The 23,087-nt window shown below is 55.1% G+C and overlaps 1 protein-coding gene across 2 annotated transcripts in view; it reads right to left on the reverse strand.

Annotated features, from left to right (window-relative positions):
• The window catches only part of LOC142485969 (zinc finger protein 513-like), a 39,290-nt gene that overhangs the window by 13,378 nt on the left and 2,825 nt on the right, over positions 1-23,087 (reverse strand). Inside the window, exons 2-3 of one of the 2 annotated variants that reach the window (XM_075584624.1) lie at positions 16,648-16,776; positions 5,495-6,229 (exon numbers count right to left, since the gene is read on the reverse strand). In XM_075584624.1, the coding sequence (XP_075440739.1) occupies positions 5,495-6,229; positions 16,648-16,776 (864 nt within the window). The other variant, XM_075584625.1, reaches the window with a different exon arrangement.

A 23,087-nucleotide genomic window follows, 5' to 3' on the forward strand; every position in this document is an offset into this window, starting at 1 on the left:
TCTCGGAGTCTAAGAGTGTGTCTGAGTCTCGGAGTCTGAGAGTGTGTCAGAGTCTCGGAGTCTGAGAGTGTGTCTGAGAGTCTCGGAGTCTGAGAGTGTGTCTGAGAGTCTCGGAGTCTGAGAGTCTCGGAGTCTGAAAGTGTGTCTGAGAGTCTCGGAGTCTGAGAGTCTCGGAGTCTGAGAGTCACGGAGTCTGAGAGTCACGGAGTCTGAGAGTCACGGAGTCTGAGAGTCTCGGAGTCTGAGAGTGTGTCTGAGAGTCTCGGAGTCTGAGAGTGTGTCTGAGAGTCTCTGAGTCTGAGAGTCACGGAGTCTGAGAGTGTGTCTGAGAGTCTCGGAGTCTGAGAGTGTGTCTGAGTCACGGAGTCTGAGAGTCACGAAGTCTGAGAGTCTCGGAGTCTGAGAGTGTGTCTGAGAGTCTCTGAGTCTGAGAGTGTGTCTGAGAGTCACGGAGTCTGAGAGTGTGTCTGAGAGTCTCGGAGTCTGAGAGTATGTCTGAGAGTCTCGGAGTCTGAGAGTGTGTCTGAGAGTCTCGGAGTCTGAGAGTGTGTCTGAGTCTCGGAGTCTGAGAGTGTGTCTGAGAGTCTCGGAGTCTGAGAGTGTGTCTGAGAGTCACGGAGTCCGAGTATGTCTGAGAGTCTCGGAGTCTGAGAGTATCGGAGTCTGAGTCTCGGAGTCTGAGAGTGTGTCTGAGAGTCTCGGAGTCTGAGAGTGTGTCTGAGAGTATGTCTGAGAGTGTGTCTGAGAGTCACGGAGTCTGAGAGTGTGTCTGAGTCTCGGAGTCTGAGAGTGTGTCTGAGAGTCACGGAGTCTGAGAGTGTGTCTGAGTCTCGGAGTCTGAGAGTGTGTCTGAGTCTCGGAGTCTGAGAGTGTGTCTGAGAGTCTCGGAGTCTGAGAGTCTCGGAGTCTGAGAGTGTGTCCGAGAGTCACGGAGTCCGAGAGTCACGGAGTCCGAGAGTCACGGAGTCCGAGAGTCACGGAGTCCGAGAGTCACGGAGTCCGAGAGTCACGGAGTCCGAGAGTCACGGAGTCCGAGAGTCACGGAGTCCGAGAGTCACGGAGTCCGAGAGTCACGGAGTCCGAGAGTCACGGAGTCCGAGAGTCACGGAGTCCGAGAGTCTCGGAGTCCGAGAGTCTCGGAGTCTGAGAGTGTGTCTGAGAGTCTCGGAGTCTGAGAGTCTCGGAGTCTGAGAGTGTGTCTGAGAGTCTCGGAGTCTGAGAGTGTGTCTCAGAGTCTCGGAGTCTGAGAGTGTGTCTCAGAGTCACGGAGTCTGAGAGTGTGTCTGAGAGTCTCGGAGTCTGAGAGTGTGTCTGAGAGTCTCGGAGTCTGAGAGTGTGTCAGAGTCTCGGAGTCTGAGAGTGTGTCTGAGAGTCTCGGAGTCTGAGAGTGTGTCTGAGTGTGTGTCAGAGTCTCGGAGTCTGAGAGTGTGTCAGAGTCTCGGAGTCTGAGAGTGTGTCTGAGAGTCTCGGAGTCTGAGAGTGTGTCTGAGAGTGTGTCTGAGAGTCTCGGAGTCTGAGAGTGTGTCAGAGTCTCGGAGTCTGAGAGTGTGTCTGAGAGTCTCGGAGTCTGAGAGTGTGTCTGAGAGTGTGTCAGAGTCTCGGAGTCTGAGAGTGTGTCAAAGTCTCGGAGTCTGAGAGTGTGTCTGAGTCTCGGAGTCTGAGAGTGTGTCTGAGAGTCTCGGAGTCTGAGAGTGTGTCTGAGAGTCTCGGAGTCTGAGAGTGTGTCTGAGTCTCGGAGTCTGAGAGTGTGTCTGAGAGTCTCGGAGTCTGAGAGTGTGTCCGAGTCTCGGAGTCTGAGAGTGTGTCTGAGTCTCGGAGTCTGAGAGTGTGTCCGAGTCTCGGAGTCTGAGAGTGTGTCTGAGAGTCTCGGAGTCTGAGAGTGTGTCTGAGTCTCGGAGTCTGAATGTGTCTGAGTCTCGGAGTCTGAGAGTGTGTCTGAGAGTGTGTCTGAGAGTCTCGGAGTCTGAGAGTGTGTCTGAGAGTCTCGGAGTCTGAGAGTGTGTCTGAGAGTCTCGGAGTCTGAGAGTCTCAGAGTCTGAGAGTGTGTCTGAGTCTCGGAGTCTGAGAGTGTGTCTGAGAGTCTCGGAGTCTGAGAGTGTGTCTGAGAGTGTGTCAGAGTCTCGGAGTCTGAGAGTGTGTCATAGTCTGAGAGTGTGTCAGAGTCTCGGAGTCTGAGAGTGTGTCAGAGTCTCGGAGTCTGAGAGTGTGTCAGAGTCTCGGAGTCCGAGTGTGTCAGAGTCTCGGAGTCTGAGAGTGTGTCTGAGAGTCTCGGAGTCTGAGAGTGTGTCTGAGAGTCTCGGAGTCTGAGAGTGTGTCTGAGAGTCTCGGAGTCTGAAAGTGTGTCTGAGAGTCTCGGAGTCTGAGAGTCTCGGAGTCTGAGAGTCACGGAGTCTGAGAGTCACGGAGTCTGAGAGTCACGGAGTCTGAGAGTCTCGGAGTCTGAGAGTGTGTCTGAGAGTCTCGGAGTCTGAGAGTGTGTCTGAGAGTCACGGAGTCTGAGAGTGTGTCTGAGAGTCTCGGAGTCTGAGAGTGTGTCTGAGTCACGGAGTCTGAGAGTCACGAAGTCTGAGAGTCTCGGAGTCTGAGAGTGTGTCTGAGAGTCTCTGAGTCTGAGAGTGTGTCTGAGAGTCACGGAGTCTGAGAGTGTGTCTGAGAGTCTCGGAGTCTGAGAGTATGTCTGAGAGTCTCGGAGTCTGAGAGTGTGTCTGAGAGTCTCGGAGTCTGAGAGTGTGTCCGAGTCTCGGAGTCTGAGAGTGTGTCTGAGTCTCGGAGTCTGAGAGTGTGTCTGAGAGTCACGGAGTCCGAGTATGTCTGAGAGTCTCGGAGTCTGAGAGTATCGGAGTCTGAGTCTCGGAGTCTGAGAGTGTGTCTGAGAGTCTCGGAGTCTGAGAATATGTCTGAGAGTCTCGGAGTCTGAGAGTGTGTCTGAGAGTCTCGGAGTCTGAGAGTGTGTCTGAGAGTCTCGGAGTCTGAGAGTCTCGGAGTCTGAGAGTGTGTCTGAGAGTCTCTGAGTCTGAAAGTGTGTCTGAGAGTCTCGGAGTCTGAGAGTGTGTCTGAGAGTCTCGGAGTCTGAGAGTGTGTCTGAGAGTCTCGGAGTCTGAGAGTCTCGGAGTCTGAGAGTGTGTCTGAGAGTCTCGGAGTCTGAGAGTGTGTCTGAGAGTCACGGAGTCCGAGTATGTCTGAGAGTCTCGGAGTCTGAGAGTATCGGAGTCTGAGTCTCGGAGTCTGAGAGTGTGTCTGAGAGTCTCGGAGTCTGAGAGTGTGTCTGAGAGTCTCGGAGTCTGAGAGTGTGTCTGAGAGTCTCGGAGTCTGAGAGTGTGTCTGAGAGTCTCGGAGTCTGAGAGTGTGTCTGAGAGTCTCGGAGTCTGAGAGTGTGTCTGAGAGTCTCGGAGTCTGAGAGTGTGTCTGAGAGTCTCGGAGTCTGAGAGTGTGTCTGAGAGTCTCGGAGTCTGAGAGTGTGTCTGAGAGTCTCGGAGTCTGAGAGTCTTGGAGTCTGAGAGTGTGTCTGAGAGTCTCGGAGTCTGAGAGTGTGTCTGAGAGTCTCGGAGTCTGAGAGTCTCGGCGTCTGAGTGTGTCTGAGAGTCTCGGAGTCTGAGAGTATCGGAGTCTGAGAGTATCGGAGTCTGAGAGTCTCGGAGTCTGAAAGTCTCGGAGTCTGAGAGTGTGTCTGAGTCTCGGAGTCTGAGAGTGTGTCTGAGTCTCGGAGTCTGAGAGTGTGTCTGAGTCTCGGAGTCTGAGAGTGTGTCTGAGAGTCTCGGAGTCTGAGAGTGTGTCTGAGAGTCTCGGAGTCTGAGAGTCTCGGAGTCTGAGAGTCTCGGAGTCTGAGAGTCTCGGAGTCTGAGAGTGTGTCTGAGTCTCGGAGTCTGAGAGTGTGTCTGAGTCTCGGAGTCTGAGAGTGTGTCTGAGAGTCTCGGAGTCTGAGAGTGTGTCAGAGTCTCGGAGTCTGAGATTGTGTCTGAGTCTCGGAGTCTGAGAGTGTGTCTGAGAGTCACAGAGTCTGAGAGTGTGTCTGAGAGTCTCGGAGTCTGAGTGTGTGTCTCTGAGTCTCTTCTATCTCTCTGAGTCTCTTCTATCTCTCTGAGTCTCTTCTATCTCTCTGAGTCTCTTCTATCTCTCTGAGTCTCTTCTATCTCTCTGAGTCTCTTCTATCTCTCTGAGTCTCTTCTATCTCTCTGAGTCTCTTTTATCTCCCTGAGTCTCTTTTATCTCCCTGAGTCTCTTTTATCTCCCTGAGTCTCTTTTATCTCCCTGAGTCTCTTCTATCTCCCTGAGTCTCTTCTATCTCTCTGAGTCTCTCCTATCTCTCTGAGTCTCTCCTATCTCTCTGAGTCTCTCCTATCTCTCTGAGTCTCTCCTATCTCTCTGAGTCTCTCCTATCTCTCTGAGTCTCTTCTATCTCCGAGTCTCTTTTATCTCCCTGAGTCTCTTTTATCTCCCTGAGTCTCTTCTATCTCTCTGAGTCTCTTCTATCTCTCTGAGTCTCTTCTATCTCTCTGAGTCTCTTCTATCTCTCAGAAGAGACTCAGGGAGATAGAAGAGACTCAATCTCCCTGAGTCTCTTCTATCTCCCTGAGTCTCTTCTACCTCTCTGAGTCCCTTCTGTCTGTCTAGTAAATGGGATTTCCTTTTAATGAGAGGCTATGAGGGGTCCCCTTGCAGCACATCGCCGGATTGCCTCACCAAGCTTCAGAGCTGCCCAGTCTGCTCTTTCTGATAGTTGAGCTTGCTGAAGGAGCTCAGCTGGTATTTATCCACCCACCGGCTCATCCAGCCGCCCACACCAAGTCACCCGAGAGAACCGCGCACTTGGAAGTCCCGCACACAGGAGACGCGCAAATGTTACAGAGCTTCCTGCAACCAATATACTGTTGTGCACACGCGCGCTGGCGGCAACGATAAAGCGAAGCGGAAACTCAGTAGCTTTAATGTGCACGAACTAGAACTGTAAAGAAGAGCGCGGTTTAGATTTAGAAACACTGCTCCTGATTTGCAAAGGAATTTGCTTGAAAACAGGAGCCACGCTCAGACCGCGTTATAAGCGAATCCGCATTGTAGCGGATCACGCTGTAACAGGGTTGAGCTGTATAAGGTATCACCCAACACACATCAGTTCCCCTCATAAGAATTGAAGGCACTTTAGGTGTGGGTGTCCGAGGATGCAGAATGAGCAGTGGTGTTGCTGTACCCCACGCAGCTTCGTTTTTCAGACATAACTGGAAAAGGACGAGTCCGCTTAGCCCACATGTGACCAGAGCGGGTCTGTCAGTTTCACATGGCACACGGCTATTTCCCACCCTGGATAAAAGGATTGTCAGAGGGTGGAACATTCCACGGAGCTGCACTGAGGAATGGCGACCATGATGTCTAAGTGAGCCAATCACAGCGCTCCGTGCAAGTTCAAGTTCCTGCAAATGAGGACATTGCTGAACGGAGCATTCTGATTGGCTCATCTACTTACCCTAATTTTAGGGGGAAATAGAGAATGATTACTGACCTTCTACCTGCTTTCTTGCTGCCCCTCTCTCTTCCTCTTCCTCCTCTTCTCCCTCTTCATCCTCCCCCACTTCCTCCCTCCTCACTCCGTGCCGCTGTCTCTCTTGCCCTCTCCTCCGGTGCCCCAGCAGGTGGCGCTTGAGGTTCCTGCTCTGGTTGCAGCGGTAGGGGCACAGGCTGCAGGCGTAGGGCTTCTCCTGCGTGTGGACCCGCTGGTGCCTCTTCAGGTTGCCGGGGCTGCTGCAGGAGAAGCCGCAGTGCTCGCAGCGGAAAGGCTTCTCTCCTGTGTGGGTTCGCAGGTGGCGCTTGAGGTTTACCAGCTGAGCGGAGGCGTAGAGGCAGTGCGGACAGCGGAAGGGCTTCTCCCCATTGTGCGTCTTCATGTGGCGCTTCAGGTGGCTGGAGTAGTGGGTGGAGAAGGGGCACAGCTTGCAGGGGTAGAGCAGGCGCTCCTTGAGCCCCTGGGTGGTCATCGCTGTGGTGGAAGGAGGAATAGGGAGGGACGGAGGAGGGGATCCCCCTGCCGAGGAGGAGGAGGTGAGACAGGGCAAGCAGCGATGTCCAAATGCCAGGTCCAGGCAGCGGGAGGAGCCCCCCAGTGTTGCCCCGCACTGACCGCAGGGGGAAGGAGAGCCCCCCGCCTCAGCATCACTGTCAGCACTCAGGGGGCGATACCCGGAGTATTCGTCCTCACTCAGGGAATAGCATGGGATCTCCATCTTACCCACCACCGAATCTGGAGGAGCAGAGAGACAAGGAGACTCAGGAAGAGAGTTATAACCAAGAGACACCTCAACATCTAAATGGTATAATCATGATCACCAGGAGAATTAACACATTACATATACTGTGCACAGAGACATACATACAGCTGAACCCCGCTATAACGCGGTGCTCGGGGTCCACATAATGAGACCACATTATAACCGGGATCGCGAAATGGGAGCCGAATTCCGCGAGGACTTACCCAGCATCTGCAGCTCTCTCCTCTCCCTTTTTCATCAGGCTGCGTCTACGTACGCTCTCCCAAGCTTGGTGCTTGGGGAGACAGTTCAGTTTGACTTTCAAGTGCAGAGGAGGGTCACATGACCCTTCTCTGACTATTGACAGCCCAACAGTGAATACATTTTATATAATACACATACAGGAATTGAACCCATGATGGACTGCAGCGTGCAGTAAATGTTAAGTTTGTTTATAGGGTCAAATTTATCACACCAACCCTGTGGTGTAGCAGCTAGAGAATTGCACCAGCATATGAAAGATCATGGGTTCAATTCCCGCATGGTGTAGGGGGGCGGGAGTGTGTCTGTGTGTGTCTCCGTTAGCAATAAAACATTGAATGGTATAAAAACAAAAACAAACAAGCAAAAAAAACCTTGGAGATGTTTTTAAAACGGGAGCCACGCTCAGACTGCATTATAAGCGGATCGCGTTATAACGGGGTTGAGCTGGAAAAATAAATGTAAAAAAAATATATATACATATACACATATAAGTACAACCAGCCTCACACTGATGATCCCCATTAAGGGTGAAACATGTCTGTGAATGGTTTCTCTGGCTTTGCATCCGATTCCCATGCTGTGCTTTAAAGCTGTGTTAACAGCGAGCATTAGCTCATATGGGCTCCATGTAACAATGGTTTTTCAGACAAAAGGTGACACATTGTGTGCTCATTTGCATGTAATTTCCCAGAATCCCTTGCTGCAGTGGAAGCACTGTATGCTGGGAATAATGGTGAAAGGCAGGGTTGCAGACCTGCCTAAGACATGTGAATGTGCTCACAAGTGATCTTTTTATTTGCTATATACATATACACATATACACATATACACACGCCAGTGGAAGACCCCTGCGGGTGTATGCAGCTGTGACTCAGCCTGATGAAGGCCGACCAGAGCAGAGGTTGTACTGTAGCAGGAAGCTGATCCATCTCATCTCCGGTGTGAATGCACAAAGCAGCGTTTCTCACCTGCCATCAGGATTTCCAACATGGCGGTTTTATTTTGTTTGTGAGTGTGCATTTTTAGGGTTTCTTCACCTTAGTATATGTATTAAACGGTAATACATTATGGGGCATGCGCTTCTGCTTTTTGTTTTTTAAATCCATTTGGAAAATGATTTATTTCACAGTTGCTGTGCAGACCCCAATAATCATGTGGGCCATCTACCCTATATCCTTCTGTATACAGTACACCTGGACCCTACCCTATATCCTTCTGTATACAGTACACCTGGACCCTACCCTATATCCTTCTGTATACAGTACACCTGGACCATACCCTATATCCTTCTGTATACAGTACACCTGGACCCTACCCTATATCCTTCTGTATACAGTACACCTGGACCCTACCCTATATCCTTCTGTATACAGTACACCTGGACCCTACCCTATATCCTTCTGTATACAGTACACCTGGACCCTACCCTATATCCTTCTGTATACACCTGGACTTTGTTGTGTTGATTAATATCTCCTATTGGTTTAGGTTTAAAATTCAATGTACATCTTTAAGACCTGCTAAGGAGCAGATGATTGTTATTATGCCCCGATATGTAAAACCATAGAATTCAAAGAGGGTGTACTTTCTTTTTCACACCACTGAATATATATATATATATATATATATATATATATATATGAATATATAGTTACGTTATGGTGAGTAAAAAAAGTGACAAAAACCCTCCACAGCAAAGCATATAGCAAATGGAAATATAACTGTATGCTTATTTGCATGTCTTAGGCAGGTCTGCAACCCCGCCTTTCCCCATTATAACCCAGCACACGGCACTTAAAGCTGTGACCATGCAGCAAGCTTAAGCCTATATGGAACCATGTTTAAAATAGTTTTGAAGCAAAAAGTGGCACTGTGAGCTCATTTGCATGTCATTTCCCAGAATCCTTTGCTGCAGTGTAAGTGCTGTGTGCTGGGTGATAATGGTGAAAGGCGGGGTTGCAGACCTGCCTAAGACATGCAAATGAGCATACAGAATATATTTCCATTTGCTATATGAATATATATATATATATATATATATATACACATATCCTTTTTCACCCACCAAAACTTAAAATGTATGGTAAACCTACCCAGCCTACAAATATTTCAAAGCAAGTGTAAACCAACCTCACACTGATGATACCCATCAAGTTTGAAACATGTCTGTGAGTGGTTTGACTTGCTTTGCTAGTCCCATGCTGTGCTTAAAAGCTGTGTGAACGCCGATGCATCTGCGTAAATGGGCTCCGTGTGAATGGATATTCTAGGCAAAAGGTGACGTGTGCTCATTTGCATGTCATTTCCCAGAATCCCTTGCTGCAGTGGGAGCACTGTATGCGAGGTAATAATGGTGAAAGACAGGTATGAAACCCTGCCTAAGACATGTGAATGTGCTCGCAAGTGATATTCTTTATTGCATATATGCTAACAGTGGCGGTTTTTTGTTGCCTTTTTCACCCACCATAACTTTAAAAATATATATATATATATATATATATATTAGTGTTTGTGTGTACATGTATGTGTGTGTATGTATATATGAAAAGACAAATAATAATCAGCGCTAAGAGATATTCAATACACAATGAACCAAATAAATATAAATAAATAACAGAAAAAATGCCAGAATGCAAAACAGAAACGATATAGGGCAGAGGGCCCAGATTAGATCTTTGGGGTCTCAGCTGCTTCTGGGGAATGAACCAAATTGTATTGCATTGTATGTCTTAATTTATATAGCGCCAAAAGTGTACTCTGCGCTTCACAAAGAATACAGTACGGGGATTTATAATACAATAAGCGCACCAAAATCAGACAATAGGAAAGGAAATCCCTGCCCCGAAGAGCTTACAATCTAAGTGGTGTGATGGGAGACTTACAGAGACAGCAGGTGAGGGAATAAGTGCTTGACCACAATGGTTGGTAGGAGAGACTGAGTGTGTATGGCTTAGGGGAGATCCCAAGCAGCAGCAAAGAGTAGATAGATGGTGTGAATAGAGGATTTGTGTGGGTGCTTTTTATTGAGGGGTAAAGAAGTTGTTGGGAGAGAGGTGTATAAATAATGGTGCAGTGGGGAGTGGGGAAGTTGGAGAGAACAAAGATGTTCACAAAGGAGTGAGGAAACATTTGTGACGATAGGGCTAGCTGGCATCACAAAACTGGGATGAAGCCCAGCTAGCTACCCCTAAATCCATGTAACCTGGCCACCTATGGAAGGCTTATTTTGGCCAAATATATTTCATATTTGTGATCTATGTGTAAGCACTGTGATATGATTTGGGAGTCAGCCCTGTAAAGTGTAAATTGGATTATGTGCTCATTTCTAAGATAGCAGACTTTAATGTGATTTGCATGTGTCCATTCCTATGGAGGGGACTCTGTGATTTAATCAGCTGAGGTTCCTGCAGATACATGTGCATTGAGACAATTGTTGGGAGCGTGGAGGTGTTACAGACATTTGGTGAGTAAGAAAGCGTGAACCATCAGGGATGGGGGTGGGCTCTAAGCACGCCCTCTGGCTGTTGTGGCACCAACCTAATCCATGCTCTGATTGTCCAGCAGCCCCTTCCCATGCAAGGGATAGCCACAGAGGGCTATATAAGGGATGCTGCTGATCAGAGAATCAGATCTACCTTCAGAGAGCAAGAGAGGCTAACAGAGACTGAGAGACACTCTAGGAAGGAGTGCAGAGACTCCCTCAGAGGAGACAGAGAGTCATTCTGTGAAGGAGTTTGGATCTTGACTGTGACCAGCTGGAGATACATGTGAGTGGCTGCTGTGTGATCAGCCCTCTGATATCCTGGACGAGAAGCGGACAGAACAAGCCTTCTTGAAGCAGGCCCCTGCACCTAGCGAGGCTAGAGACTAGTCCCCAGGTCCCCAGTTGGTATTGATCTTGTTTTGTACATCTTTGTTGTGTCTGCTGGCGTGCCAGAATAAACCTCATTTTATTCAACAACTTTGTCCTGCCTGGTGCTGGTGATCCCGATTGTTTCGGTGTAAAAGCGCTGGTCTCCCGTGACAACAGTAAACAGAACAAGCAATAGGGAGGGCATAGTGAGATACAGGAGGAGAGATTCCCAGGTATTGGAGGATAGGAAGAGTACAAATAATCACAGCAAATAGAAAGTCACGTTCTCCCAGTTGCAGAGTTGTTGTGGTGCAGAGTCCAGATCTTCCTCTAATCCTCACCTCCAATTTGAACTCCAAAATTATCTTTGCCAGACACTTTAAATGTGACACACAGCCATGTGGCTCACAGCCAAGATAGACTGTCATAAGTACTCCGCTCCCACGCATTTGACTAACAATTAAGGGAGGGGTTTGCCTAATCAACTCACAGAAACATACCCAAATAGTTCATTAGATTTTAAATTCTGCTGCAATTGATAGGAGAATCCAGATCACAGATCTGAAAAACTAAAACCAGCAGCGCACGCCCCATAGTGTCATAGAGTTTATTACAATAACTAGGTTGGAGTCACCTTAAAGAAGCACACTCACAAACACATGGCGTGAAATCGCAGGAAAGAAAGCCTGACCACAGGTGGGGTGTGCTGCTCAGCTGACGTCCCAGGGTCCAAGCAGGAGAAGAGAGATGGTACACCTCTCTACCCAAGCCCTAGGTCTACGTGACCTCCGTGAAGCTCAACCCCGGTGGAAGTGGATGACATGGGCACCAGGAAACTCCGGAACACACCGTGTTCATGTATGTAAATGCAGAGTCCTACCAGAGACCCCCAGAGACCCACAGAGCCGCCTTCAGTAAAGTTCTTTCAGGACTTCAGCTCTCACATTTTAACCGTTTGTAACTTACATACACCAATAATCAGATATTGTTTCTACCTGTCCATGAAATGTATAACCCTGTTCATTTCATGTAACCATGTATGGTCACCATCCATCTGTGCCCAGGACATGGACATGAAAAGGAGAGTAACTCTCACTGTGATTAGTTTATAAAGAAATGGAGTGACGAGAGGCAATGGGACCTGTCCAGGACGGCCAGCTAAATAGCCGGGACCTGTCCAGGACGGCCAGCTAAATAGCCGGGACCTGTCCAGGACGGCCAGCTAAATAGCGTGTCATATCGAACAGGAAAGGGAGAAAATAAAATTTTCTCCAACAGAACATATAATTATAATAACGTCATTGTATCAAACAACGGTGTGCCCACACATAGACTTCAGCGGTCAGTACCGGTCACCTCAGCTTCCAGAGGTCATAATGGAGCCAGAGAAAGTGCAACGGAGGAAGACCAGAGAAAGGCTCGGGAAAAGGCTGACATTATTAGGTCTCGATAGCCTGGAAGAAGCATGATCTTCCATGGTGTGTACAGAGAATAAATACAGAGCACAACACATGGACCGGGAACGGGGCGTGGGGCGTGGGGTGCAGGGAACGGGGCGTGGGGAGCGGGGCGTGGGGAACGGGGCGTGGGGTGCGGGGAACGGGGCGTGGGGTGCGGGGAACGGGGCGTGGGGTGCGGGGAACGGAGCGTGGGGTGCGGGGAACGGAGTGTGGGGAACGGGGCGTGGGGTGCGGGGAACGGGGCGTGGGGTGCGGGGAACGGGGAGTGGGGTGCAGGGAACGGGGCGTGGGGAACGGGGCATGGGGTGCGGGGAACGGAGCGTGGGGTGTGGGGCGTGGGGTGCGGGGAACGGAGCGTGGGGTGCGGGGCGTGGGGAACGGGGCGGGGAACGGAGCGTGGGGTGCGGGGCGTGGGGTGCGTGGGGCGTGGGGTGCGGGGCGTGGGGAACGGGGTGCGGGGAACGGGGAACGGGGTGCGGGGTGCGGGGAACGGGGCGTGGGGTGCGGGGTGCGGGGAACGGGGTGCGGGGAACGGGGCGTGGGGTGCGGGGAGCGGGGCGCGGGGAACGGGGAACGGGGCGCGGGGAACGGGGCGTGGGGAGTGGGGTGCAGGGAACGGGGCGTGGGGAACGGGGAACGGGGAACGGGGCGTGGGGTGCGGGGAACGGAGCGTGGGGTGCGGAGCGTGGGGTGCGGGGCGTGGGGTGCGGGGAACGGAGCGTGGGGTGCGGGCGTGGGGAACGGGGCGTGGGGTGCGGGGAACGGGGCGTGGGGTGCGGGGAACGGGGCGTGGGGTGCGGGGAACGGGGCGTGGGGTGCGGGGAACGGAGCGTGGGGTGCGGGGCGTGGGGTGCGGGGAACGGGGTGCGGGGCGTGGGGAACGGAGCGTGGGGTGCGGGGCGTGGGGAACGGGGCGTGGGGTGCGGGGAACGGAGCGTGGGGTGCGGGGCGTGGGGTGCGGGGAACGGGGTGCGGGGAACGGGGTGCGGGGCGTGGGGTGCGGGGAACGGGGCGTGGGGTGCGGGGAATGGGGAATGGGGTGCGGGGAACGGGGCGTGGGGTGCGGGGAACGAGTGCGGGGAACGGGGCGTGGGGTGCGGGGAACGGGGCGTGGGGTGCGGGGAAGGGGGCGTGGGGAACGGGGCGTGGGGTGCGGGGAACGGGGCGTGGGGTGCGGGGAACGGGGCGTGGGGAACGGGGCGTGGGGTGCGGGGAACGGGGTGCAGGGAACGGGGCGTGGGGTGCAGGGAACGGGGTGCAGGGAACGGGGCGTGGGGAACGGGGAACGGGGTGCAGGGAACGGGGCGTGGGGAACGGGGTGCGGGGAACGGAGCGTGGGGTGCGGGGCGTGGGGTGCGGGGAACGGGGTGTGGGGAACGGGGTGCGGGGAACGGAGCGTGGGGTGCGGGGCGTGGGGTGCGGGGAACGGAGCGTGGGGTGCGGGGAACGGAGCGTGGGGTGCGGGGAACGGAGCGTGGGGTGCGGGGAACGGAGCGTGGGGTGCGGGGAACGGAGCGTGGGGTGCGGGGAACGGAGCGTGGGGCGGGGAACGGGGCGTGGGGTGCGGGGAACGGAGCGGGGGGTGCGGGGAACGGAGCGGGGGGTGCGGGGAACGGAGCGGGGGGTGCGGGGAACGGAGCGTGGGGTGCGGGGAACGGAGCGTGGGGTGCGGGGAACGGAGCGTGGGGTGCGGGGAACGGGGCGTGGGGTGAGGGGGGTGCACACACATGGGGAGGGGGGCGCACACACCTGGGGAGGGGGGGCGCACGCACATCTGGGGAGGGGAGCGCACGCACATCTGGGGAAGTGGGGGGACACACACCTGGGTAGGTGGGGGGCTGCACACACCTGGGGAGGTGGGGGGTGCACACATCTGGGGAGGGGGGTGCACACACCTGGGGAGGGGGGGTGCACACACCTGGGGAGGGGGGGTGCACACACCTGGGGAGGGGGGGTGCACACCTGGGGAGGGGGGGTGCGCACTCCTGGGGAGGGGGGGGGTGCGCACACCTGCGGAGGGGGGGTGCACACACCTGGGGAGGTGGGGTGCACACACCTGGGGAGGTGGGGTGCACACACCTGGGGAGGTGGGGGGTTGCACACACCTGGGGAGGTGGGGGGGTGCACACACCTGGGGAGGTGGGGGGGTGCACATACCTGGGGAGGTGGGGGGGTGCACACACCTGGGGAGGTGGGGGGGTGCACACACCTGGGGAGGTGGGGGCACACACCTGGGGAGGTGGGGGGGTGCACACACCTGGGGAGGTGGTGGGGGTGCACACACCTGGGGAGGTGGGGGGGTGCACACACCTGGGGAGGTGGAGGGGGGGTGCACACACCTGGGGAGGTGGAGGGGGGGTGCACACACCTGGGGAGGTGGAGGGGGGGTGCACACACCTGGGGAGGTGGAGGGGGGGTGCACACACCTGGAGAGGTGGGGGGGGTGCACACACCTGGGGAGGTGGGGGGGCACACACATCTGGGGAGGTGGAGGGGGGGTGCACACACCTGGGGAGGTGGAGGGGGGTGCACACACCTGGGGAGGTGGGGGGTACACACACCTGGGGAGGTGCATACACCTGGGTAGGTGGGGGGGTGCACACACCTGGGGAGGTGGAGGGGGGGGGGCACTCACATCTGGGGAGGTGGAGGGGGGGTGCACACACCTGGGGAGGTGGAGGGTGGGTGCACACACCTGGGGAGGTGGAGGGGGGGTGCACACACCTGGGGAGGTGGTGGCACACACACCTGGGGAGGTGGGGGGCACACACTTGGGGAGGTGGGGGGCACACAAACCTGGGGAGGTGGGGGGCACACAAACCTGGGGAGGTGGGGGGCACACACCAGGGGAGGTGGGGTGCACACACCTGGGGAGGGGGGGTGCACACACCTGGGGAGGGGGGGGCACACACACCTGGGGAGGTGGGGGGCACACACAACTGGGGAGGTGGGGGGGGGTGCACACACACATCTGGGGAGGTGGGGGGGGTGCACACACACATCTGGGGAGGTGGAGGGGGGGGCACACACATATGGGGAGGTGGAGGGGGGTGCACACACCTGGGGAGTTGGAGGGGGGTCCACACACCTGGGGAGGTGGGGGGGGCACACACACCTGGGGAGGTGGAGGGCTGGTGCACACACCTGGGGAGGTGGGGGGCACACACACCTGGGGAGGTGGGGGGCACACACATCTGGGGAGGTGGAGGGGCACACACATCTGGGGAGGTGGAGGGGGGGTGCACACACCTGGGGAGGTGGAGGGGGGGTGCACACACCTGGGGAGGTGGAGGGGGGTGCACACACCTGGGGAGGTGGAGGGGGGTGCACACATCTGGGGAGGTGGAGGGGGGTGCACACACCTGGGGAGGTGGGGGGCACACACACCTGGGGAGGTGGGGGGCACACACACCTGGGGAGGTGGGGGGCACACACACCTGGGGAGGTGCATACACCTGGGTAGGTGGGGGGGTGCACACACCTGGGGAGGTGGAGGGGGGGCAATCACATCTGGGGAGGTGGAGGGGGGGTGCACACACCTGGGGAGGTGGAGGGGGGTGCACACACCTGGGGAGGTGGGGGGGGGGGCGCACACAACTGGGGAGGTGGGGGGCACACAGACATGGGGAGGTGGGGGGCACACACACCTGGGGAGGTGGGGGGCACACACACCTGGGGAGGTGCATACACCTGGGTAGGTGGGGGGGGTGCACACACCTGGGGAGGTGGAGGGGGGGGCACTCACATCTGGGGAGGTGGAGGGGGGTGCACACATCTGGGGAGGTGGGGGGGCGCACACACCTGGGGAGGTGGGGGCACACACACCTGGGGAGGTGGGTGCACACACACCTGGGGAGTTGGGTGCACACACCTGGGGAGGTGGGGGCACACACCTGGGGAGGTGGGGGGGCGCACACACCTGGGGAGGTGAGGGCACACACACCTGGGGAGGTGGGGGCACACACACCTGGGGAGGGGGGCGCACACACCTGGGAAGGTGGGGGGCACACACACCTGGGAAGGTGGGGGGCACACACACCTGGGGAGGTGGGGGGGGCACTCACATCTGGGGAGGTGGAGGGGGGTGCACACACCTGGGGAGGTGAGGGGGGGTGCACACACCTGGGGAGGTGAGGGGGGGTGCACACACCTGGGGAGGTGAGGGGGGGCGCACACACCTGGGGAGGCGCACACACCTGGGGAGGTGGGGGCACACACACCTGGGGAGGTGGGGGCACACACACCTGGGGAGGTGGGGGCACACACACCTGGGGAGGTGGGGGCACACACACCTGGGGAGGTGGGGGCACACACACCTGGGGAGGTGGGGGCACACACACCTGGGGAGGTGGGGGCACACACACCTGGGGAGGTGGGGGCACACACACCTGGGGAGGTGGGGGCACACACACCTGGGGAGGGGGGCACACACACCTGGGGAGGTGGGGGCACACACACCTGGGGAGGTGGGGGCACACACACCTGGGGAGGTGGGGGCACACACACCTGGGGAGGTGGGGGCACACACACCTGGGGAGGGGGGCGCACACACCTGGGGGCCCAGACCGAGTTAAGCTTCCAGTAATGCTCCCGTGGGATACCGGATCCTGAGATTCATGGACCATTTGGTCTGACCGAGTATTGGTAAACCGCCTGTCCTTGTGTATGTGCCCTACAGGAGTTATACCAACCAAAAGCTAACGTGACCGCAGGTCTGTGACGCTGGAAGTGACAGAGAAGGTGGCAGCACACTCATCACTAATCCTCTGCTTCTCCTCCAACAGCATCAACCACAGCTCATGCACACGCCACGGCCGCGGGCGGCGATACACACCCTCCGAATCTTTGGAGAAGGGGAGGAGCCGGTCGCTGCTGTCGGAGAACTCCAGCTCATGGCCCAGCAGAAGATCACTCTCCAGAACCAGGCTGCCGGGGTTTGGGTCCAGAGGATCCTCACTCCCCCCTGAGAGGGACAGAAGAGGAGAGAGATTAGACACCACACAGCACCGCTCGGAACCGCACGCTCACTGCAAACAGAGAGGAACGTTACAGGGTAAAGAAACGGGGGGCCGTCCAACCCCAGAACCGCACGCTCACTGCAAACAGAGAGAGAACGTTACAGGGTAAAAGAAACGGGGGTCCGTCCAACCCCAGAACCGCACGCTCACTGCAAACAGAGAGAGAACGTTACAGGGTAAAGAAACGGGGGGCCGTCCAACCCCAGAACCGCACGCTCACTGCAAACAGAGAACATTACAGGGTAAAGAAACGGGGGGCCGTCCAACCCCAGAACCGCACGCTCACTGCAAACAGAGAACATTACAGGGTAAAGAAACGGGGGGCCGTCCAACCCCAGAACCGCACGCTCACTGCAAACACAGAGAGAACGTTACAGGGTAAAAGAAACGGGGGTCCATCCAACTCCAGAACCGCACGCTCACTGCAAACAGAGAGAGAACGTTACAGGGTAAAGAAACGGGGGTCCATCCAACCCCAGAACCGCACGCTCACTGCAAACAGAGAGGAACGTTACAGGGTAAAAGAAACGGGGGGCCGTCCAACCCCAGAACCGCACGCTCACTGCAAACAGAGAACATTACAGGGTAAAGAAACGGGGGGCCGTCCAACCCCGGAACCGCACGCTCACTGCAAACAGAGAGAGAACGTTACAGGGTAAAGAAACGGGGGGCCGTCCAACTCCGGAACCGCACGCTCACTGCAAACAGAGAGAGAACGTTACAGGGTAAAAGAAACGGGGGTCCGTCCAACCCCAGAACCGCACGCTCACTGCAAACAGAGAGAGAACATTACAGGGTAAAAGAAACGGGGGGCCGTCCAACCCCGGAACCGCACGCTCACTGCAAACAGAGAGAGAACGTTACAGGGTAAAAGAAACGGGGGTCCGTCCAACCCCAGAACCGCACGCTCACTGCAAACAGAGAGAGAACATTACAGGGTAAAAGAAACGGGGGGCCGTCCAACCCCAGAACCGCACGCTCACTGCAAACAGAGAGAGAACATTACAGGGTAAAAGAAACGGGGGGCCGTCCAACCCCAGAACCGCACGCTCACTGCAAACACAGAGAGAACATTACAGGGTAAAAGAAACGGGGGGCCGTCCAACCCCAGAACCGCACGCTCACTGCAAACAGAGAGAGAACATTACAGGGTAAAAGAAACGGGGGGCCGTCCAACTCCAGAACCGCACGCTCACTGCAAACAGAGAGAGAACGTTACAGGGTAAAAGAAACGGGGGTCCATCCAACCCCAGAACCGCACGCTCACTGCAAACAGAGAGAGAACATTACAGGGTAAAAGAAACGGGGGGCCGTCCAACCCCAGAACCGCACGCTCACTGCAAACAGAGAGAGAACGTTACAGGGTAAAAGAAACGGGGGTCCATCCAACCCCAGAACCGCACGCTCACTGCAAACAGAGAGAGAACATTACAGGGTAAAAGAAACGGGGGTCCGTCCAACCCCAGAACCGCACGCTCACTGCAAACAGAGAGAGAACGTTACAAGGTAAAAGAAACGGGGGGCCGTCCAACCCCAGAACCGCACGCTCACTGCAAACACAGAGAGAGAACATTACAGGGTAAAAGAAACGGGGGTCCGTCCAACCCCAGAACCGCACGCTCACTGCAAACAGAGAACAGCACAGGGTAAAGAAACGGGGGCCGTCCAACCCCAGAACCGCACGCTCACTGCAAACACAGAGAGAGAACATTACAGGGTAAAAGAAACGGGGGTCCATCCAACTCCAGAACCGCACGCTCACTGCAAACAGAGAGAGAACGTTACAGGGTAAAGAAACGGGGGTCCATCCAACCCCAGAACCGCACGCTCACTGCAAACAGAGAGGAACGTTACAGGGTAAAAGAAACGGGGGGCCGTCCAACCCCAGAACCGCACGCTCACTGCAAACAGAGAACATTACAGGGTAAAGAAACGGGGGGCCGTCCAACCCCGGAACCGCACGCTCACTGCAAACAGAGAGAGAACGTTACAGGGTAAAGAAACGGGGGGCCGTCCAACTCCGGAACCGCACGCTCACTGCAAACAGAGAGAGAACGTTACAGGGTAAAAGAAACGGGGGTCCGTCCAACCCCAGAACCGCACGCTCACTGCAAACAGAGAGAGAACATTACAGGGTAAAAGAAACGGGGGGCCGTCCAACCCCGGAACCGCACGCTCACTGCAAACAGAGAGAGAACGTTACAGGGTAAAAGAAACGGGGGTCCGTCCAACCCCAGAACCGCACGCTCACTGCAAACAGAGAGAGAACATTACAGGGTAAAAGAAACGGGGGGCCGTCCAACCCCAGAACCGCACGCTCACTGCAAACAGAGAGAGAACATTACAGGGTAAAAGAAACGGGGGGCCGTCCAACCCCAGAACCGCACGCTCACTGCAAACACAGAGAGAACATTACAGGGTAAAAGAAACGGGGGGCCGTCCAACCCCAGAACCGCACGCTCACTGCAAACAGAGAGAGAACATTACAGGGTAAAAGAAACGGGGGGCCGTCCAACTCCAGAACCGCACGCTCACTGCAAACAGAGAGAGAACGTTACAGGGTAAAAGAAACGGGGGTCCATCCAACCCCAGAACCGCACGCTCACTGCAAACAGAGAGAGAACATTACAGGGTAAAAGAAACGGGGGGCCGTCCAACCCCAGAACCGCACGCTCACTGCAAACAGAGAGAGAACGTTACAGGGTAAAAGAAACGGGGGTCCATCCAACCCCAGAACCGCACGCTCACTGCAAACAGAGAGAGAACATTACAGGGTAAAAGAAACGGGGGTCCGTCCAACCCCAGAACCGCACGCTCACTGCAAACAGAGAGAGAACGTTACAAGGTAAAAGAAACGGGGGGCCGTCCAACCCCAGAACCGCACGCTCACTGCAAACACAGAGAGAGAACATTACAGGGTAAAAGAAACGGGGGTCCGTCCAACCCCAGAACCGCACGCTCACTGCAAACAGAGAACAGCACAGGGTAAAGAAACGGGGGCCGTCCAACCCCAGAACCGCACGCTCACTGCAAACAGAGAGAGAACATTACAGGGTAAAAGAAACGGGGGTCCGTCCAACCCCAGAACCGCACGCTCACTGCAAACAGAGAGAGAACATTACAGGGTAAAAGAAACGGGGGTCCGTCCAACTCCAGAACCGCACGCTCACTGCAAACAGAGAGAGAACATTACAGGGTAAAAGAAACGGGGGTCCATCCAACCCCAGAACCGCACGCTCACTGCAAACAGAGAGAGAACATTACAGGGTAAAAGAAACGGGGGTCCATCCAACCCCAGAACCGCACGCTCACTGCAAACCGAGAAAGAGAACATTACAGGGTAAAAGAAACGGGGGTCCGTCCAACTCCAGAACCGCACGCTCACTGCAAACAGAGAGAGAACATTACAGGGTAAAAGAAACGGGGGGCCGTCCAACCCCAGAACCGCACGCTCACTGCAAACAGAGAGAGAACATTACAGGGTAAAAGAAACGGGGGGCCGTCCAACACCAGAACCGCACGCTCACTGCAAACACAGAGAGAACATTACAGGGTAAAAGAAACGGGGGTCCATCCAACTCCAGAACCGCACGCTCACTGCAAACAGAGAACATTACAGGGTAAAAGAAACGGGGGGCCGTCCAACCCCAGAACCGCACGCTCACTGCAAACAGAGAGAGAACGTTACAGGGTAAAAGAAACGGGGGTCCATCCAACTCCAGAACCGCACGCTCACTGCAAACACAGAGAGAACATTACAGGGTAAAAGAAACGGGGGTCCGTCCAACCCCAGAACCGCACGCTCACTGCAAACAGAGAGAGAACGTTACAGGGTAAAAGAAACGGGGGGCCGTCCAACCCCAGAACCGCACGCTCACTGCAAACAGAGAGAGAACATTACAGGGTAAAAGAAACGGGGGGCCGTCCAACCCCAGAACCGCACGCTCACTGCAAACACAGAGAGAACATTACAGGGTAAAAGAAACGGGGGTCCGTCCAACCCCAGAACCGCACGCTCACTGCAAACACAGAGAGAACATTACAGGGTAAAAGAAACGGGGGTCCGTCCAACCCCAGAACCGCACGCTCACTGCAAACAGAGAGAGAACATTACAGGGTAAAAGAAACGGGGGTCCATCCAACCCCAGAACCGCACGCTCACTGCAAACAGAGAGAGAACGTTACAGGGTAAAAGAAACGGGGGTCCGTCCAACCCCAGAACCGCACGCTCACTGCAAACAGAGAGAGAACATTACAGGGTAAAAGAAACGGGGGTCCATCCAACTCCAGAACCGCACGCTCACTGCAAACAGAGAGAGAACGTTACAGGGTAAAAGAAACGGGGGTCCATCCAACTCCAGAACCGCACGCTCACTGCAAACACAGAGAGAACATTACAGGGTAAAAGAAACGGGGGTCCGTCCAACCCCAGAACCGCACGCTCACTGCAAACAGAGAGAGAACGTTACAGGGTAAAAGAAACGGGGGTCCATCCAACTCCAGAACCGCACGCTCACTGCAAACAGAGAGAGAACGTTACAGGGTAAAAGAAACGGGGGTCCATCCAACTCCAGAACCGCACGCTCACTGCAAACACAGAGAGAACATTACAGGGTAAAAGAAACGGGGGTCCGTCCAACCCCAGAACCGCACGCTCACTGCAAACAGAGAGAGAACGTTACAGGGTAAAAGAAACGGGGGTCCATCCAACCCCAGAACCGCACGCTCACTGCAAACAGAGAGAGAACGTTACAGGGTAAAAGAAACGGGGGTCCATCCAACCCCAGAACCGCACGCTCACTGCAAACACAGAGAGAACATTACAGGGTAAAAGAAACGGGGGGCCGTCCAACTTCAGAACCGCACGCTCACTGCAAACAGAGAGAGAACATTACAGGGTAAAGAAACGGGGGTCCATCCAACCCCAGAACCGCACGCTCACTGCAAACACAGAGAGAACATTACAGGGTTAAGAAACACACCCCCCACACACGTCACACACCCCCCCCACACGCGTCACACACACACACACACACGCGTCACACACACAGTCACACACAGTCACACACAGTCACACACAGTCACATTGACACACACAGTGACACACACACACACAGTGACAGTGACACACACACACAGTGACAGTGACACACACACACACACACACACACACACAGTGACAGTGACACACACACACACACACACACACAGTGACAGTGACACACACACACACAGTGACAGTGACACACACACACAGTGACAGTGACACACACACACAGTGACAGTGACACACACACACAGTGACACACACAGTGACAGTGACACACACAGTGACAGTGACACACACACACACACACACAGTGACAGTGACACACACACACACACACACACAGTGACAGTGACACACACACAGTGACAGTGACACACACACAGTGACAGTGACACACACACAGTGACAGTGACACACACACACACACAGTGACAGTGACACACACACACACACAGTGACACACACACAGTGACACACACACACACAGTGACACACACACACACACAGTGACACACACAGTGACACACACACACAGTGACACACACACACACAGTGACAGTGAAACACAAACACAGGGACAGTGACACACACACACACACACACACACACACACACACACACACACAGTGATAGTGACACACAGTGACAGTGACACACACACACACACACACACACACACACACACACACACACACACACACACAGTGACACACACACACACACAGTGACAGTTACACACACACAGTGACAGTGACACACACACACACACACACACACACAGTGACAGTGACAGTGACAGTGACAGTGACACACACACAGTGACACACACACAGTGACAGTGACACACACACACAGTGACAGTGACAGTGACACACACACACACAGTGATAGTGACACACACACACACAGTGACAGTGACACACACACAGTGATAGTGACACACACAGTGACAGTGGCACACACAGTGACAGTGACACACACACACACAGTGATAGTGACACACACACACAGTGACAGACACACACACACACAGTGACAGTGACAGTGACACACACACAGTGACAGTGACAGTGACACACACACACAGTGACAGTGACACACACACACACACACACACACACACACACACACACACACACACACACACACACACACACACACAGTGACAGTGACACACACACAGTGACAGTGACACACACACAGTGA

This window comes from Ascaphus truei, unplaced genomic scaffold (genome assembly GCF_040206685.1).
Source record: "Ascaphus truei isolate aAscTru1 unplaced genomic scaffold, aAscTru1.hap1 HAP1_SCAFFOLD_685, whole genome shotgun sequence".
Lineage (NCBI taxonomy): Eukaryota > Metazoa > Chordata > Amphibia > Anura > Ascaphidae > Ascaphus > Ascaphus truei.